Source organism: Pseudophryne corroboree, chromosome 12 (assembly GCF_028390025.1).
Source record: "Pseudophryne corroboree isolate aPseCor3 chromosome 12, aPseCor3.hap2, whole genome shotgun sequence".
Taxonomy (NCBI): Eukaryota; Metazoa; Chordata; class Amphibia; order Anura; family Myobatrachidae; genus Pseudophryne; species Pseudophryne corroboree.
The window spans coordinates 50,225,815-50,239,537 of NC_086455.1; the positions used below are offsets into that span (position 1 = coordinate 50,225,815).

The 13,723-nt window shown below is 47.6% G+C and overlaps 1 protein-coding gene across 4 annotated transcripts in view; it reads right to left on the reverse strand.

Moving 5' to 3' along the window:
• The window catches only part of GANC (glucosidase alpha, neutral C), a 194,657-nt gene that overhangs the window by 50,872 nt on the left and 130,062 nt on the right, over positions 1–13,723 (reverse strand). For all 4 annotated transcript variants that reach the window (XM_063947487.1, XM_063947485.1, XM_063947488.1 and 1 more), the window contains exons 15-16: positions 12,711–12,854; positions 7,530–7,626 (exon numbers count right to left, since the gene is read on the reverse strand). In XM_063947487.1, coding sequence (XP_063803557.1) covers positions 7,530–7,626; positions 12,711–12,854 — 241 coding nt within the window. The remainder of the gene's footprint in view (positions 1–7,529; positions 7,627–12,710; positions 12,855–13,723) is intronic.

The window sequence follows — 13,723 nt, forward strand, 5'->3', positions numbered from 1 at the left end:
AAGTCGGGTTCCTGCAGAGCTCCGGCCAGCAACACAATAAAATAAACCTCTGAGCTAACTTTGGGGGCCCACCTGCAAGGAAACAATCCCCTGAGCCCTGCTACATCACCCTGCACCCGGAGGTCGAGGCTGCGGAATCGGGGAGGCCCTGTGTTGCCCCCTGCGGATTGCGGCCTACCTCCGCCCCAGAAGCCGGGGCCTCGATTTTGGTGTGGAGCCGTCGGTCCGTTGGACCTGGTGCGGCGATTCTGCGGACCCCTCCCCCACCTGAGCGGCGCTCCCTGGCACCCAAGAGCTCACCCATCAGCCACTGACCCTCACAGGAGACCGACGACCGGACAATCTGCGGGAGGTGAGAGCCGGGACGAGTGTGACTGGCGGCCGGCGGCCATCTTGTGGTTGGCGCCGCCCGGACTTTAAGCTCTGCTTTGCCGATCGCCTGCCCTCCGACCCCCACCTCATACATCCTCGCAAGAACAGATCTCCCCCCCCCCCCCCCCCCCCCCCCCCCCCACTGGTGGGGATCAACGACCCGGGGACCTCCGGAGGATCCGTGTTTCATTTACAGGCGGCGGCCATCTTGTGACTGGCACAACTCTCTCCTCACTCCATAGCTAGAAATGGCTGTAGCTCTAGCTCCCTCTTGTGGCGACTTTTAGATTAGACAACTCACAGCCACTATAAATATATTTCTATACTCCTGCCTATTCTCATGTCTCCTGTTTAGCGGCTGGAGGGGAGTTATCATATTACACCTTGAAACAACAGGTGCAAACTTTAACAGCCCTGCCGCCATCTGCCCGGAGGCTTTCACCCTGCAGAGAGCTGACCCTGCACCCCTGCTGGAATAGGCGCTGCTGCGATCACCTATATCTCGGAAGCTCCACCTGCTCCACCCATAAACCCATGCCGGCCTCTACACCTGTGTGACATTTCTCCTCGCCCATGTGCGCTGTTCACGGACTGATGCCTACCGGTCCTGAGCTATTACTCGTTGAGATGTAACCTGTTATACTTCCGCTTCTTTTTTCCTCTCCATGTGACCTCATTATAGCCTGCTCCTTGCGTGAGGCGACTCCTACTGTATAAATCGGTTCTCCGTTGCCCGCTTATTTTTATGGAAAAATTTCTCATACCCACCCCGATGTCAATTGCTGACCCCGCCTCTACAACCCGAGGCGATACTGTGTGGAGACACTCGTCTGATTCAGATTGCTCTGTCACCCGTTCCAGGTCCTTACAAAAACGCAAGTCTGCTCCGGCCAATAAGCCTCCCAAAATGAAACCTGCGGATATTGCGGCGGTGCTGGGCCCTCTACTAGATGAAAAACTGGCGGGCCTTAGAGAAGCTATTGACTCTACTCTATCCAAATTAACTCAACACTCTGGCCGCTTAGATGACGTCGAACAGAGGGTGTCTACCCTGGAGGATGATTTGCATGCAGCACAACTCACCATTAATTCACAGCAAAGCGACATTTCGGATCTGACCCAGAAGCTAGATGATTTGGAGAATCGCGGACGCAGAAGTAATCTCCGGGTGGTGGGTATCCCCGAATCGGTCAAAGGCTATGAGTTACTTGATCTTCTCTCTAACTGGATACCGCAACAACTGGCCATGGATCTCAAAGGTGCCCCTCTGGCTATTGAGCGGGCACATAGAATAGGCCCTGAACGTAAAACGAACTCTGGTCGCCCTCGCCCGGTGATCATGAAAATCCTTAATTATGCCGACAAAGCTCGACTCTTAGACCACTACCGGAAGACGGATAGCTTAACCTACAACGGAGATCGGCTCTTGATATTTCAGGATTTTTCCACCATTGTCGCTGCTAAACGCAAGGAGTTTGCCCCGTTGTGCAAGCAACTGTTTAATGCCAAAATCAAATTCTCTCTCCTGTACCCGGCCCGGCTGCGGGTCTTCGAGGACGGCAAGCCGTTGTTCTTCGATGACATAACACTCGCCAAGGCCCACTTCTCGAGTTTACCCACTTGACTGTTGCACTGTTATTATTGCTTGCATGCATGTTTTTCTCTCTTTTTTTTCTCCATCTGCAGGTCACGTGGAGAGGAATAATTGCGCAGCTCTGTGTATACAATGAGCTGTAAATTTTCTTGTTTTTCTTGTTTGTTTTCTATGTTACTGTTTAATATTGTTGGTTGCACCTGCCAGACCTGCCGACCCCGATCCTCCATGGGTCAACCCCTTCCCGCTCGCTGGGACGGGCAGGGGCCCTACTTTACCTCTAGTATATTTTTTCTTGCATTCCCAACCATCGGTATAGGCTGATATAGCTGACCCTGCTCCTACTCCCCCCGCCGCCGCGGAAGATACCCCACTCCTTGCCTTCAATATAGTATCATGGAATGTGGAGGGCCTTAACGCTCCAGTGAAGCGTAAGAAAGTGCTCTCCCACCTCCACCGTTTGACCCCTCACATCACCTTCTTACATGAAACACATTGGCTGGACGATCCCCGTAACACTCTACGTGCCCCCTGGATCGGGGATTGTATCTCGGCCCCTTACTCTAATAAGACCAGGGGAGTTGCCATCCTTTTTCACAAGTCCCTACAATATTCGATACGCAGAAAATTTCTCGATCCTAATGGGAGATTTATTTTGCTAGATGTGATTATTGATAATGTCTTGTATACTCTCCTTAATCTATATGCCCCAAATGTCTCTCAACAGGATTTTTTTGCAGTTGTCCTACAGAAACTTTCCTCTTGGGGGAGCTCTAATCTAATCCTAGGAGGAGATTTCAACACGGTCATCGATCCGTCCATGGACAGGTCTGGGGTGAGTACTTCATCCTCCAAATCCGGCTATGATCTTCTTTCTTCCCTCTGTTCACAACTTGCTCTCTCTGACCCTTGGCGTATCCATCACCCTCTTCTTCGTGATTACTCTTTCTACTCTCACCCCCACTCCACACACTCCCGTATTGATTATATTTTCTTATCCCGACACCTCTTTCCTAAAGTCACTCACACATCGATTCAAAATATTATTATCTCAGACCATGCCCCTATTATGATCTCTCTTAAGCTTGCGTTGCCCCAATGCTTTTCCAAATGCTGGCGATTCCCTGCCTATCTTACTCACTCTGAGGATTTTCTCCTACACCTTAGACACACTTGGCACACCTACGTTTCTGATAATTTGACCCAGGCGGAGGATGTCTCACTGTTCTGGAGCGCCTCTAAAGCTGTTATCCGGGGCCACATTATCTCATACGTAAATTCCAAACGCAAAGCATTTAACTCCCGCCTCCATGAACTGAGCTCCCTTCTCACCTCAACTTATAGAACGTATAAGCGTTCCGACACTCCCGCACATAAAGAGGCTTACCTGACTGCTAAACAAGTATATGATACCTTCCTAACAGAGCAGGCCCAGACACGATATGATTACCAGCGGAACAAATTTTTTAGATGGGGTAATAAATCGGGCAGACTCTTGGCAAACCTCGCTCGGGGACCCCGGACGCGCACATGGGTTGAGGTGGTTAAATCTTCAGACACTATTATATCAGATCCAACAGCCATTTGCGCCGAATTTATGCAGTTTTACAAATCCCTATATACAGCAGAGCCAGATAACGTGGAGACAGGTAAATCCTTTCTGTATGACGCTCAGCTTCCTGTCCTCTCTCGAGATGACAGGGACCTTCTCGAGATGTCTATAACTGAGGAAGAGATACTCACAACTATCAAATCTTTACCAAACGGCAAGAGCCCAGGCCCTGATGGCTTTGGGGCTGAATATTATAAATTACTTAATGCTGAAATCACACCCACTCTAGCCAAATTATATAATCATATCTTTACCTCCAGAACTATACCCTTATACTTCAATGAGGCACGGATAATCGTAATACCCAAGCCGGGTAAAGATCCCTCCCTTGTGGGTTCTTATCGCCCTATCTCACTTCTTAACCAAGACTTCAAATTGCTTACCAAACTAATGGCCAACCGTCTACAGTCTTGTCTGCCTCATCTCATTTCCCCGGCCCAATTAGGCTTTATTAAAGGCAGACAATCTGTACAAGGTATTAGATCGGCGATAGCTGCTATTTCCCATACCCGCCTTCATAATTTGGAAGACAATATTCTTATCAATCTAGACGCCGAAAAGGCCTTCGATAAAATCGCTTGGCCACACCTTTTTAGAGTGCTCTCCCATCAGCAATTTGGCACTAATTTCTGTAGTCTAATGCGGACCCTCTGCACTGCTCCGATGGCCCAGGTGGTAGTTAATAATGTGGCCTCCTCTTCCTTTTTTCTTGAGAGAGGCACCAGACAAGGATGCCCTCTCTCCCCTCTGCTTTTTAATTTGGCCTTGGAACCTTTTATTCGTTATATCCAACTACTACCTGGGTTTAGAGGCATTGTTATTGGGGATCGCGAACTCAAAGTTATAGCCTTCGCAGATGACCTACTTATATGTACCTCTGACCCTAAACGCTCCCTTCCTGTATTGGTAGAGGCAATTGACAGATTTTCGTCTTTTGCTGGCTTCTCCATTAACTTTGCCAAGTCTGAAGCCCTGGCCATATTTGGCCAGGCGAGACTGGGTTGGATTAGACCCTTCCCGTTTAGATGGGCCCCCTCGCATATCACCTTTTTAGGAGTGGCTCTACCACAACATCTCTCCACCCTCTATGCACGTAATATTACCCCGATCATACATAAAATACAGACTGAACTTAGCCTATGGCAAAACCTTCCCCTTAATATGTTAGGGAGATGCAACCTGTTTAAGATGGCAAGCTTCCCGAAACTCCTGTATATTCTCCAAATGACTCCCATTCTTCTCACTAACTCCGACTTTTCTTTACTTAATACCTTGCTTTCCAAGTTTATATGGAACCGTAAGCGCCCCAGGATAAGCCTAAAAAAAATGACGCAATCGGTGCGCCAAGGGGGTGTAAACCTACCAAACATTAAACAATACAATCTAGCGTGCTTACTACGTTTCGCTATGGATTGGCTCAGTGGCAACGATGTATTCACAGATACCAAGTTAGAATCTCAGCTTTGTGCTCCTCTCTCTCTTGCTTACCTCCTACATGCCCGGCCCTCTCAAATAAAATCTTCCCAATTTGATAACCCGCTATTGTCTTCCACTATTAAGGCGTGGAAAATGGCTAGGAAAGCCCTTGGTCTCAAATATTATTACTCAGTATCTCTACCTTTGCTTGGAAACCTGGAGTTCCAAAATGGTACTGCCTCTTTGCCTTTTGGTGCTTGGTGCTCCTCTGGTTTAAAGACTCTACGTAATCTGATGACACCTACTCACACTCCTTTGCCATTCCAGGAGGCTATTGAGAAATATGCAATTTCACCCCTGCATGGATTTTACTACTCCCAGGCTATACATTATCTTACATCCGTTCTCCCTCACCTCACGGGAAAAGACTTTGTTAACCCCTTAGACTCCCTTTTACGCTCCAACACATACTCCATATCTTCTATCTATGCACGCATCCGCACTGAACTGGACCCCCACACTGATTTTCCTGATCTGGCTAAATGGATCTCCCAAGTTCCTACACTCACAGTAGACACCCTACTAGATACTTTTTTTATGACCCTTAAACTAATACCGGCTAGTATATATCAGGAAATGGCCTATAAACTGCTACACAGGGCATATATTTCGCCCAAACAAGGTTTTCTAATGGGTATATCAGATAGGGCCGGATGTAATAAATGCTCAACGGTAGAAGCTGACCTTTTCCATTGTCTCTGGGCCTGCCCTGTCATCCAAAAATTCTGGCATACCTTACACCACTATGGCACCTCAACGCTAGGCATCCCCTTTCAATGCACTGCTCCCTGGGCCCTCTTTGGTCATCTGTCGGACCAACCTGGAATTCCACGCACTGATAAAAAATTGATAGTGCTACTTTCAGCAGTGGGGAAAAAAGCTATATTGCAACAGTGGATCCATCCTACCTCTCCTACTCTCCCTATGGCTACTTCTAGGTTACTCTTCTTATTTAATATGGACTGGCTGGAGGCCTCTATCCACAAGGAAACCCTGACTCCTGCACTCTTTAAGTGCTGGGATAAATACATTTGTACCCTCCCTGCCCACACTAAACTAGCAATACATAAATGTTTCCAATCTAACTTTTGGTACTCTCTCCGACAACTTGATAGCCAACTTTCTCTAACTGACTGAGCCTCCTATCTTCCCCTCCCCCTCTTCTTCTTCATCCGTACTTCCCTCTCCACACACTTCTTCTTTTCTTTCCCCTTTCTTCTTATTTCTCCTGTTTCTTCCCTGGCGGATTGGTTGGACACTTCTATGGACGGATCGGTGGCCTGTGGCTCTTGGTAGGTGTTTTTGCCTATTTTTGTTCTAACGTTTTTGTGATGTTCTTTTTTACCTCCCCCTTTTTTTTTTTTTGTTATTTGAACTGCCGGAATTGAGTGTCAGTTTTTAGTCAGTCATATTCAGTCCCATTCTCAATATATTATAGCCTGACCGCCGCTCTTCTGGTGGTTTACAGTTTGTTCTTGTTGATTGTTTTGGAAAATTGGAAAATTTCCTCCACCTACTCATATATGCTGTGTACTTTTACCTTTCTTATTTGCCTACTTTGATGTAGATATGTTTGATATGTATGCGGTTTTTTCCTTACTTCTGTACCATGTTTTGGAGGTATTTAATAAACATATTTGGAAAAAAAAAGAAAAGAAAAGGAGCACACATCCCTCCGTGTGTATGCCCCATAGCGATAGTGTTGCGCAGCCCCGCGCGTCGCTATCACTGATTCTAGATTCGCGCGGTGTGCATCTCCCCGTGTGTACCCCCCTATAGTTATAGGGAAGGCGGGGCAGTTTAGCACTACATGAGCCTGTACCCAATGAGGGGTGAGCACAGAGTCAGAGTCGCTGAATGGAACTAGGATACAAAGGGGGGTATCCAATTAGAGCCGATCCTTTTTCGGCTGATGAAAACAGCAGGATATCGCGATTAATGACAGATGGTCATCATCGCGATATCCTATTACAAGCCATTTTCATTTGACGAAGAAGAAAAAACAGAACTTCGATCGCGCTAAAACACATGGGATCGGGGATAAGTCCCCGATCCGATCTGTTATCGCGGCTCTCGCAGCACGCTTATCGTGGACTATACTTCAGGTGCCTGAGGCATCCAAAGCATAATCAGTGATAAGTGCCGGCATCGGAGGGAGGAGTGCGCCGCATCGGGGCTAATAGGAGAGCTCTCGGCGATCCAGTTACACGCGGTCATTGAAAACAGGTAATTGGATATCCCCCAAAGAGCACTGGAAGCGGGTACCAAGCTAGGGAGGGGGGATGAGGGGGGGGGGGGGGGGTTTGGGGTTACTGATGCTTTCATCCTCCACTCCAGCTGGTTCTTATACTTGGGAAGTATTTATGGTAGCTGGTGGTGATAGCTAAACATAACTTTGCAGGTGGCGTTAACTCCTTAAAACATATAATTGTCATGGTAACAGATAATATGCTGATTACATAGTCATGAAATTACCGTAACGCTGAGATCCAGCAAAAAAAGACCTTGTCAGGACGAATGGTCTCTCCTGCCCCCCTGACCGTCGAATCAGGCCGTCTGATGTGGACATTTGCTGACAAACAATGAGAATACAAGAGTTAGTAAAACAAATGCTCTCAAGTGCCAGATTTAAGGAGATTTTAAGCTAGTAAAGTACATAGACAATAAAGTAAAACAATCAGTCCTGCGTGTATACTCCAAGACAAGGGTCCAGCAAGTAATTATCACTTCCACAACATATACAGTATAGAATAGAATTCAGTGGTTCTCAAATTCGGTCCTCAGGACCCCACACGGTTCACGTTTTCCATGTCACCCAGCAGCTGAACCTGCAAAACATGAACCGTGAGGAGTCCTGAAGACCGAGTTTGAGAACCTGTGGAAAAGATCATTCTACCTTTGCTATATGCTTATCAATCCAAACATGCTTTGTTTAATGTATAACAATAAAGAATGATTTTGTTAAAATGAACATGTAATGTTGTGCTACCAAAATGTAAACACTCAACCAAGGTGATGAATTTAATTAAATTGCTGCCAAACGACAAGTGTCATCATTTGGAAGAGTGTTTCCCAGGCAATTATATCAACAAGTTCCATCCCGTCCACGCATATATGTCAGTGATGTTAGTTTGTCCACAGGTATGTTAGGGTATAGAATACAGAGAACATGGCAGCAGTAGATGTGGAGTGAACAACAGAGATTAGTGAAGGTGTGTGTATACAGAATTTGTGCTCAGAATTGCTCAGCTGTTAGGCTAGGGCCACACGTAGCTGCCAAGAGTTGGCGGGGAGGGAGGTTTTGTGTTCACACGGATCCTGTTCTGCAGTGACACACAGGATTTCACTGTGTGAACACATATATTGAAATGTATGTGTTCACAACTAAATCCCGTCGTCCTGCCGTCCGGCCCAATGGCTGGAGCTGGCGGTGGCGGGACTGCCGCACATGTGTGGGCGCCTGCACTCTCCTTCCGGCCAAGCAGGTCCTGCTTAACGGGACCCACATTTGACCGCTATGTGTGACCCTACATTTACTCTTCTACTGAATTCTATACATATTTTAATGTGATGTGGAATTTCAGTTGTCACTTGTCAAACCTACTGAAAATCAACCATCTTTGTTATCTAGAATTTAAACGCCTGTCACTCAGATCACGGGGTATATGTAACAGGGTCCGAGTTTGCCAGAGGTGCGGAATCTCTGCCGGGAATGGCCACATTTTTAAAACGGCAATCATTTACAAGGCAAAACCAACCTGGACCATAGTACACATACCCCTTGGGGTGAATTTTATTACCCAGTATTTTTATTTTTTTAAATTTACTAACCGGTCGTTCAGAGGGTGAAAACTGAAACGTTAGCAATGTCTGGCGGATTGAAAAGTATACAACTGGTAATGTCAAGCAAAAGAGAGGGGGGGGGGGGGGGGGGAATTATAATACCTATGTTAATATTATTTAAACATTGTGGGCCTGATTCCGAGATGTACATAAACCTGATCATTTACATTTTACATACATCTCCGAAGGGGAAATGGCTGCGTGGGGCCCTTTCTGCGCATGTGTAGAATGGGTTCTGAGTAACTGCACGCAATGCTCCCAAGCTGCAGCCTGACTGACTGGCTGCTGACATTTGGGGGTTGGGGGTGTTTGTAGCTGGTCAGCGTTTCCAAAAATGGGGAGATGTCACTCCTTATTTTCTGGGAGTAGTGAGGCCAAGGTCTGCATCTTCGGATGCAAATTTCCTGGCCATGGCTGAGCAGTTTCGGCAGTCATTCTTAGTAAGCCGAGGCTTACTCAAATTGCCAAGGGCTGCAATGGTGATCTGATGCTGCATCTTCGGACACCGCACAGACTCCTGCAGTATTAGCGTATTAGTTATACGGTATAGCACAATGCTCCTCTGCACCTACGGCACAGCCACTTCCCTGTTGTACGGTATGGCACAGCCACTCCCCTGTTGTACGGTAGGGCACAGCCACTCCCCTGTTGTACGGTAGGGCACAGCCACTCCCCTGTTGTACGGTACGGCACAGCCACTTCCCTGTTGTACGGTATGGCACAGCCACTCCCCTGTTGTACGGTAGGGCACAGCCACTCCCCTGTTGTACGGTAGGGCACAGCCACTCCCCTGTTGTACGGTAGGGCACAGCCACTCCCCTGTTGTACGGTAGGGCACAGCCACTCCCCTGTTGTACGGTATGGCACAGCCACTCCCCTGTTGTACGGTAGGGCACAGCCACTCCCCTGTTGTACGGTAGGGCACAGCCACTCCCCTGTTGTACGGTAGGGCACAGCCACTCCCCTGTTGTACGGTAGGGCACAGCCACTCCCCTGTTGTCCGGTAGGGCACAGCCACTCCCCTGTTGTATGCTACGGCGCAGCCACTCCCCTGTTGTACGCTAGGGGGTATATTCAATTAATGTCAGATCCTTTCCGACATGCATTTGTTATTCAATAGGATGGCCAAATCTGACAGGATTTGGCCGTTCTCGACATGTTAATCCGACTTTTTACAAAGTTGGATTGACATTGTCGGAAACGGGACCAAAACCTGTTGGATTTGACCCCATTTCCGACAGCAGCATGCGGATTGGCACCTATTCCGCCAATCCGTGTGCTTTCCGACAGCTTCCCGACAAGTTGGAAAAAAGTAGGCTGGACTGAATAGGTCAGAACCCCTTTTGACCTATTCCAGTTGGAAACTGCCATCTTTCCGACAAGACGGCAGTTTCCGACTCTAACTGAATATACCCATATGTCACAGCCACTCCCCTGTTGTACGGTATGGCACAGCTACTCCCCTGTTGGACGCTATGGAACAGCCACTCCCTGTTGTACGGTATGTCACATCCACTCCCCTGTTGTACGCTATGGCACATCCACTCCCCTGTTGTACGGTATGGCACAGCTACTCCCCTGTTGGACGCTATGGCACAGCTGCACACCCGCTGACCCAGAAGCATTAGCATATTAGTTTACGGTATGGAATAGCCGCTTCCCTGCTCCTCGTGCAGCATTAGCCTATTAGTTGTAAGCTATGACACAGCCACTCCCCCTGTTCCTCCTGCAGCATTAGCATATTCATTGTACGATATGGTACAGCTTCTCTCCCTGCGGCTGTGCAATACTGTACATCTGTGAATCGGGTCCTATATTAAAAGGGCATTATTACTTTAACATTACAGTAAGGGGTGAATATGTAATTGATATATGAGGCAAAACTTATTTTATAATGATGAGGGCAGCATTTATTATATTATACTAGCTGAATACCCGTACTTTGCTACAGAATGTAAAGAACAATGCCAATCTTTGTCAGGCCGCACCTCTGGGCTTCCCCGGATTGATGCTGTCAAAATGCTGGTGCTGAGGAGAATAATCCGCCTCCTTCACTGCCCCGTTCTGCCTCTGATGCTGCCCTGCTTAGTGCTGTAAATGCTGGGACGACAGGTGTACTGTGTGTTAAATATGTTAGGTTTGCAGACTGACTCTATGTAAAAGGGCCCTAGGTCTCCTTGCTTAGCTTCAAAACTAAAGTATGCCTCTGCCCCTACCCGTGTGTGCCTCTGCCCCTACCCGTGTGTGCCTCTATCCTTACCTGTGGGTGCCTCTGCCCCTTCCCATGTGTGCCTCTATCCTTACCTGTGGGTGCCTCTGCCCCTACCCATTTGTGACTCTGCCCCTACCCGTGTGTGCCTCTGCCCCTACCCGTGTGTGTCTTTATCCTTACCTGTGGGTGCCTCTGCCCCTACCCATTTGTGACTCTGCCCCTACCCGTGTGTGCCTCTGCCCCTACCCGTGTGTGTCTCTATCCTTACCTGTGGGTGCCTCTGCCCCTTCCCATGTGTGCCTCTATCCTTACCTGTGGGTGCCTCTGCCCCTACCCATTTGTGACTCTGCCCCTACCCGTGGGTGCCTTTGCCTTTACACGTGGGTGGCTCTTTGTAAATTGCTCCAGGCATTACAGAGTTATGACGAAAACTATGGATTTTTACATGTTACCCCCTTCCCACCCCCACCCCTAGGGGTTCTAAGGTGCTAGGGGTGTCTTACCCCCACAGCATTATTTTTCCAGATTGTAAGTCATATGTGTACCAAGGGGGTAATTTAGACCTGATTGCTAGGGTGCGTTTTTTACATCCCTGCGATCAGGTAGTCGCCGCCTACAGGGGGAGGCTATGGTGTGTGTGCAGCAGGGCTGAGGAGGCACTGGCTAACACCAGAGCCAGATTTATACACAATATATGAGCCAAAGCGTACATCTGGGCATTATACACAGGAGCAGCAGTATAAACTCCTGGAAATTTGCTGAGTTTTGATCAGAGATGTGTGGAAAGGATACACAGGTGAGGCACTGCCTCCCCTGACATAGACCAGAGTTATGCTGAAATCTATGGATTTTTACATGTCACCCCCTTCCCACCCCCACCCCTAGGGGTGCTAGGGGTGTCCTTACCCCCACAGTATTTTTTTCCAGATTGTAAGTCATATGTGTACCAGGTTTGGTGTAAATTGCTCCAGGCATTCCAGAGTTATACTGGAACATGCATACATACATACATACATACATACATACACACGCATACATATGTCCATGTTTCTATATATAGATGAGCCCCGTAAACAGTGCACGCGTGCAGCTCTACCAGTGCCAGCACGCACATGGGTGCATATTGATTTGGCCCCTAATATGTTCATAAAATAATTTTGCCCAAGTTATTAATTATAGTTGTCCTTTTATTTATGAAATAATGATTTTGCTCACAATTAATAAGTGTATTGTACCCCAGCTACATGTTCTGAATAGCCAGACAGCTCCATCAGCTTGCGGCTTGAGCTGCCTCTCACAATCTCCTCTTCTTGCTGGTGGGATACATTTCATGCTCTGCATTCCTACCATGTAATAGAATGGGGTTGGAGATGTCTCATGTAACACTTTGTAAAACAATTATACAACTTTTCAGTTTTCAGCCTTTGGTAAACCCCCCAAAAACGCACTAATTAATTTATCCTCCGGGATTTTTGCACCAACCGAAAATTATGAAAGATAGAGAAGATGACACCTCCTAAAAAGCATCTACTGATGCCACGTGTCAGCAAAGAGATCTGACTAGTGCCAAGCTGGACAGCTTCATGCAATCAATCATCTACCTGGTAGAACCCATAGAGATTATGGAGATCCTTGTGTTCCCATCCCTGGTGATGCACTGCATGCTTTGGCATGGTTCCTTCAGGCGATTTAAAGACTGAGGGCTCGTTCATATCATTCCAAACAAACAAGATATCTGTGGAGTTCTGTAAGAGAAAATGCAGGTTTATCCAAATGTCCATGACATACAGTAAGCAGTGCTGGGATGAGGTTACAGAGGCAGCTGCCTTGTGCGCAACAAATAGAGGGGTAGCAGCAGACGGAGATAAACTTAAGAGATGCAAGCAGCGGCTATTGGCCCTCATTCCGAGTTGTTAGCTCGTTAGCTGCTTTTAGCAGCCGTGCAAACGCTAAGCTGCCACCCTCTGGGAGTGTATTTTAGCTTAGCAGAAGTGCGAACGAAAGGATCGCAGAGCAGCACCAAAATATTTTTGAGCAGTTTCTGAGTAGCTCTAGACCTACTCCTAGCTTGCGATCACTTCAGACTATTTAGTTCCTGTTTTGACGTCACAAACACGCCCTGCGTTCGGCAAGCCACGCCTGCCTTTTCCCAGGCATGCTCTGCGTTTGTATCTGACACGCCTGCGTTTTTACATACACTCCCAGAAAATGGTCAGTTACCACTCAGAAACACCCACTTCCTATCAATCACTCAGAGGCCAGCAGTGCGACTGAAAAGCGTCACTAGACCTTGTGTGAAACTGCATCGGCTATTGTGAAAATTCGACGCGCGTGCGCATTGCGCCGCATACGCATGCGCAGAAGTGCCGCTTTTCTACCTAATCGCTGCGCTGCGAACGAAAACAGCTAGCGAACAACTCGGAATGACCCCCATTGGCTGAACTTCCACAAAGTGTACTACACATTTGGGAGGTGATGTACCAGTTATGTGTGGTGTACCGCTCATGTATGATGTACCATTCATGTATGATGTACCATTCATGTGTGATGTACCATTCATGTGTGATGTACCAGTCACGTGTTATGTACCAGTCATGTGTTATGTACCGCTCAT